This window comes from Leptonychotes weddellii, unplaced genomic scaffold (assembly GCF_054177405.1).
Source record: "Leptonychotes weddellii isolate Sample4059 unplaced genomic scaffold, ASM5417740v2 HiC_scaffold_9653, whole genome shotgun sequence".
NCBI lineage: Eukaryota > Metazoa > Chordata > Mammalia > Carnivora > Phocidae > Leptonychotes > Leptonychotes weddellii.
In genome coordinates, this window is record NW_028068627.1 from 1 (window position 1) to 6,771 (window position 6,771).

At 39.8% G+C, this 6,771-nt stretch overlaps 1 protein-coding gene across 1 annotated transcript; it reads right to left on the bottom strand.

Annotated features, from left to right (window-relative positions):
• Positions 1 to 759: 759 nt before the first annotated feature.
• Positions 760 to 3,491, bottom strand: ADAM21 (ADAM metallopeptidase domain 21). The gene has a single exon (XM_006734465.3). The coding sequence runs from the start codon at positions 3,386 to 3,388 to the stop codon at positions 1,226 to 1,228; it is 2,163 nt and encodes a 720-aa protein (XP_006734528.2). The 5' UTR covers positions 3,389 to 3,491; the 3' UTR covers positions 760 to 1,225.
• Positions 3,492 to 6,771: the final 3,280 nt, after the last annotated feature.

Consider the following 6,771-nt stretch of genomic DNA (forward strand, 5'->3'; position numbering starts at 1 on the left):
TGGGGTAAATACGGAGGAGTACAATTACTGGGTCATAGGGTAGCTCTATTTTTAATTTTTTGAGGAACCTCCACACTGTTTTCCAAAGTGGCTGTACCAACTTGCATTCCCACCAACAGTGTAAGAGGGTTCCCCTTTCTCCACAACCTCTCCAACATTTGTTGTTTCTTGCCTTGTCAATTTTTGCCATTCTAACTGGTATAAGGTGGTATCTCAATGTGGTTTTGATTTGAATTTCCCTGGTGGCTAATGATAATGAACATTTTTTCATGTGTCTGTTAGCCATTTGTATGTCTTCTTTGGACAAGTGTCTGTTCATGTCTTCTGCCCATTTTTTGACTTGATTATTTGTTTTTTGGGAGTTTTTATTAAACAAACAATTTGTTTACACTTTAACAAAAGTTCATTTCTTTCTCTCTCTTGGTTATCAAACAAACCCAAGAGGTTGGGTGGGATAAACATTATTATCAGTTTCAGATTTTGGAGCAGAATGTTAGAAACGTTTGAGTAATTTCTTCTCCTTTTTACATCTCTTTTAATAGCAGTGGGCACTGTCACCACAGGCAATCCCATCCTGCACATAGCCATCTTTTGGGCACTGATGGGATGTCCCATTGCACCACTCTGGAAGGTCACATTTATTGACCTGATGTCTACAGAGTTCCCCTGATGACATGAACTTGGCAGTCTGTTTGTTCTGTGTTTATTGGGAAAACATTTCCATGATTCCAAATCCCAATCCCAGTCAAAATCACATAAGTACCCAACTGCTAATAAATGGAACAGCAAGTTCTTAACTGACTGAGCCACCCAGGCACCCCTGGAACAGCAAGTTCTTGTCAACAACAAGAAATACATTCTCTGCACCTTTGAGAGGTTATTTGGAAGTAAATGAAGTCTGGATCCTCAGATGCCTGTCTCCTGCCTTTCCAATGAGTCATGTTTGTATTCAAAAACAAAAAAAACCAAAAACCCACAAAGAGGACTAATTTGGAGGAAATGGAGCTTTATTTGCTGCTTAAAACAATGAACAGTAGATAGGAAGATGTTACGGATTACTTTGCTTGATGACAATGTTTCTGATGTTTCTGATACGGACAAAAGGGAAGGTCCCTGCATTTTTCTGTATACTGTCAGAAATGTGCTCAGTTTCAGGCATATAGTAACATTTCCACTGCCAAGAGACTAAAACTTATGCATAGGATATTAAATTAGAGGCATTTTCCTAACCTGAAGACTGAGCCTTAGTCTCCTTGGGACCAAAATGTTTTCTAAGGTAAATAAATACAGCAGTTGACAGCAAAAACAAAACAGACAAAATCAGACTCACCACTAGTAGCAAGAAAACTTTTTTGGCAGATGCTGAGCCACTGTCAACACTACCTCCATAGCCTCTGTGCAGGCAAGAAGGTGGGGACCACCCATAGTCACAGTGGCAGTGATGTTTATTATTGCAGACACCCCTCATGTTGCAGGTCTCAGCCAGACAGACCTGTGACAAGAGAGACAAACTGACACACTTCTTGTGTATGCAGATCTTTCCTGGACCACACATGGTGCCATCTTTTACTTCACCAACATCAGGTGTGTCCATTCCTAAATGATAGTCAATACTCCAGCAGGTGACACTGTTGATGTGAGTTTGCTGCAAAGTAGAGTGATCTCTCAGATGGGGAATATCTCTCACATTCTCACACTGAACTCTCCCACAAAGGATATCTGAGGAATTACATTTTAGGTATCTTGTGCCATTTATACCACAGTGGCCAAAACGGTTTCCCAGGGAGTTGATTTCTTTATAGCAGCTCTGAGAGGCACTCTTTGCTCCTTCACCAAAAATCTCCCTGCACTGTTCATCATGGTTATTACATCTCTTTTGATAGCAGTAGGCATTGTCACCACAGGGAATCCCGTCCTGCACATATCCATCTTCTGGACACTGATGGGATGTCCCATTGCACCACTCTGGAAGGTCACATTTATTGACCTGATGTCTACAGAGTTCCCCTGATGGCACGAATTTACAGTCTTTGCAACAAAGCCCAAAAGCACAAGCAGCCCCAGGCCTCAGAGTGCAGTTCAACAGACAACAGGAATCTTGTTCACATTGCTTTATAGATCCACAGTCACATTTCTCTTCTCCTTCAACTATACCGTTCCCACAGTGCTTCAACATAAATACTTCTCCTGGACGTGGAATGTTGTGCAGACATGATCCCTGGTTTAAAGTGGTTTTTGTAAAATCTATATAACTACAATTGGTGAATTTCTCTCCTGGTACTCTGATGGCATTCATGATGCAACCACTTTGCTCACACACACAGAATTCTTCATCATGCCGCATACCCAAAGTATGTCCTAACTCATGGGCCACAGTGAGGGCAAAAAGAGACCAGGGGTCTCCTTGGAAATTATTAACCCCACAATCAATAGGAGGACGACATATTCCTGCAACATAGGCTATACCAAGTACACTTATAAGTGAATTTTTTATGAAAAAATGTGCAACATCATACTGTAGCTGGGAAAGACTGAGTTGTTTCCATTGAGCAAAATCCTCCAGAACCTGTTCTATGCTTATCGTTGGGAAAACATTTCCTTGATTCCAAATCTCAATCCCAATCAAAATCACATAAGTACCCAACTGCTGATAAATGGAATCCACTATGTTGACAACAAGAAATACATCTTCCTGCACCATTGAGAAGTTGCTTTGAGAATAAATTAAGAAATTGTGATCTACCACCACAACCAGCTCCAGAAACCATGAGTGGGTCCACCATTTATCATTAGAATTTTGTTTCAAAGTTGACTTCTTAACCTCTTCAAATTTCAACTGTTGGAGTGCTATCTCCTTCTGTGTTAAGCCACATCTCACAGGTGGGAATTGTGTCTCATTAGTGTTTATCTCATAAACCAAGTGTTCAAATTTGGTAGAGTGCCTGATGGGCTCAATTTCATAAGCAAGGTCATTAATCTGTAGCATTCCTCGAAAACCTCCAGAACAGGTACTGAGGGCAACCATGGACTCAGGGATTCCTTCCACATAACCGTGATAGTAGCAGTCATCAGGAACAAAAGGCTGATCCTGGAGGAGGGCATGCTGGTCTGTGTGTGTGAACACCGGGAGGTGTCTGGAAACCAAGAGCTTCTTGACCCTCATATGGACAACATGTCTCCAGCCCCCAAACTGCAGGCTGTAGGAGAGCCAGCCTGGAGTTTTTGCACTTTTGCCTCTACCAGTCACCGTCATGGGGGTCACCACTTCTGGGGATCTGAGGTATTGGGAGGGCCCAGCCTGAGAGAAGGCAGAAGGGGATAGAGACATTCCAACCCAGAACAGCAGGAGAACAACTCTCATGAACACCTCAGCCTCACCAGCCACCATTATGGAGCTGCCATTACAGAGCCATCTGTCCGGAGAAAAAGCATGAGGCACTGCTGGTCTGGTTGCTCCAAACTGGTCATAGTGTAGAGCTGACCTTTAAGGATCTGTGTCCCGGCAGAGTTGGGCATCAGAACTGCAGTGCTGAAAGTGAAAATAAAAGGGTGGGGAGGTGGTGGGATTGGGTAAGGAAAGTGGGAAAGAATCAAATGGCAAAGAAGTGATTAGTGAATTAAGAAAATGCTTTGGATTTTCTTTCAATAAATGGAGGTGGGAATTTAGAGGGGTATAGATAAGAAAATATTGGCCATATGTTGATAATTGTGAAAGTCAGATGATAGGTACTTGGGTTTTCACTATACAATTATCTCAATCCACGTAGGTGGTATGAAAATCTCCACAATAAAAAGTTAAAGCAAAACTAAATAGACTTCAGAGTAGGGGGCCTCTATATCTCAATTTGTCCAAGACCATGTTGGTTTATGCCTGTTGCCCCTGCATAACTATTGATACTTGCCCTTTTTGACTATCAAAACTGGAGAGATCAAAAACAATCACAGTTATTATGTCAGTTTGCATTGGTCTTATTATTTGCTTTAATCTTTCTTTACCGCAAGTTATTTACTTGTCTCCTGGCTGTATTTGCCTTCATAACTCTACTGGACTGCAAGGTCACTGAGTGCAGCGTTTATGGTTTTAATTCATTTTAGTAGCTCCTATAACACCTAGTATAGTTCTTTATTCAATGAAAAATGAAAAAAAGGTGGGGAGAGTGCTGGAGTACTTGGAATATAGATGAATGCTACTTAAAATGTATTTGTATTTGATTATTATTTTTAGAAGAGGAAAAAGATTCATAAAAAGCTAACATCTTTTAAAAGAATGGGGAGAACAACACAGTTATCTGTAAAAGAATATCGGACAAAAGAATATGCCTTTTGAAGAGAAACTGAGAATCCATAAAGTTTAAAGGCTTGGGAAGAGGAACTCTGTCTTCTTGGAGCAGAGTCACAGAGTGGCTGGAATTTTAGGATTGCCAGGGAAAATTCCTAATGTTTGCTCAAATATGTTTACCAACAGCTTTTGACAGTGGGTAATTTCTGTACCTGGCATGCATTGTGGCTAGCAACACTCACGCATTTCTATATGCATTAAACAAGTATTTGTGTGTTTGGAGCATATGAAGTACAGGACATTGTGCTAGATACTAGGGATCTAAAATAAAAATAGAGAGCATTAAATAAATTATCAATTTAGTTTTGATAGTTTTTGTTTGAAAAAATTCAGAAATTTGTGGTAGGAGCAAGAATGAGCTTTAAGGGGCCTGTAAGATTTTACTTAATATTTTTAAATGTTTTGTGCCCTTTTGCTGAGGAGAGTATCTGTAGACTTCATGTAGTCTCAACCGAGTGACAAAAATGAGGCTAAGAGGCACTGAGTTTGTGGAAGAAAAACAGACAAGCAATCAGACCCTTATAATGTTATCTGAACCAGATTAATCTAAGGCTAATAAAGATTATGATTTAGGGACTCTTAGTATCTAGACCTCCAAAAACCCCTGGGAGGTTTTTAGCAATGCAATTTATGAAAGTCATCAATATAAGAATGTTCAAATTAGCCACTACACAGGAAAATTTGAAATGCCCTGAAATATTATAACTCCTATATAAAAGACTTGATAAAGATTTTCTGAAATTCAATTATTTATGTAATTTGTTACCAATAACAAGTTGTGAGACTGAATTTTTCAAGCAAACAGAACAAAACCTGGATTAATTCTGTTGCATACTTTTTCCACTTCTGTATCAAAACTACCATACACTACTGCAGGGGAAAAAAATATCAAAACAATATGTGTGAAAATCTTAAAAATGCACAATCAGAACTGGAATGGTTTGTCTTGGCTCCCCACCCTAAGAAATGGAGACCAGAAATCAGCTGATATTTCAGACCCTCCTATGCTTTATTGCTCTTTTCTTCATTCTCTCGGACATTGCATTTACACATCCCTAATATTCTGAGTTTCCTCATTTATGTATAGTGTCAGCTGAAAATACATTCTGATTGCCTTTCAATCACAGAGTTAAAAAGTTAAGTAAGTAGGCTTCATCTTTTCCTTTTTAATATACATTATTTAAGTTTATTATTTATTCTAGATTTGCTATACTGGTAGATAGGGAGGACGTGTTGACCTGAACAATATCCTCAGCCTTAACCTGCCTAGAGAGCTTGGATCCATCTAATGGATAGGCACTTTATTCCAAGGTGAAAGTAGTTCACAAGGGAACAGCAAAGTTGATAGACAAATTCAACTATGTGAAAACTTCCACGGACAAAGATTTCTGAGTTGGGTGAGATCCTAACTTCCAAATTTTCTCTCTGTAGCTTTCTTTGTATGTTTGTTATTTATTATGGAGTGGAAATTGTTGTGGATGGGAGGATGGAAAGTGAGAAGAGCCAATAGAGTGTTGTTGAGAAGGCTACTAAGCTCTGTAAACCATGTCCTTTTTTTAAAAGATTTTATTTATTTATTTGAGAGAGAGAGTGTAAGAAAGAGCATGAGGGGGAAGAGGGTCAGAGGGAGAAGCAGACCCTTCCCCGCCCCCCCCGCCCCCCCCCCCACACTGAGCAGGGAGTCCGATGTGGGGCTCGATCCTGAGACTCCAGGATCATGACCTGAGCCGAAGGCAGGGACTCAACCAACTGAGTCACCGAGGTGCCCTATAAACCATGTCCTATCATTAATTTTTTCTTAGAGCTCATCTTGAGAACCTACAACAGTAGGAAAATTCTTCAAAGAATCTTTGAGCCATATTCATTGTCCTCATTATATTATGCCTAGGACCTCAGAGACCCAAACTCCTAATGGAACATCACCCTCCATTACTACCGTGAAGTGGTGTCATTAAAAATCCATATTCTTTAACACTGTTGGAATCCCAAAATAGACAACAGCCCTCCTCTATATGTTTTATCAACTCTTCCTTTCCCTACAGCTATTTCAGATTCCTAAAGACCTCTACCTGTTCATTTCCCCTCTTACCCCATCATGCTATATGCACTGTTTTCCCATCTGTCTGTCACCAATGTCTGACTTGTTAGAGAGTCGTGAAATCAATTTAATGGGTCTGACCTGCAGTTTTTTCTTTAAAGAAATTGAATAAAAAACATCAGAGGACATTCCTAGAAATTCCTTAGCAACTCATACATATGGTGCCAAAATTTGGAGATATTTGTGTATGTGTGGCCACTGGATCACAATATAAAATGGATTTCTTACTCTTCAACACAATAAAAATATATATATCTATAGTGATGCCAAATCTAAAGACAAAATGCTTTCTAGGATTTTCACCGTTACAAACCTATCTGAACCCAGAGCCATT

Bases quoted from the DNA above. Each gene is read 5' to 3' on its own strand.
- ADAM21 (XM_006734465.3), bottom strand. From the start codon at position 3,388: ATGGTGGCTGGTGAGGCTGAGGTGTTCATGAGAGTTGTTCTCCTGCTG.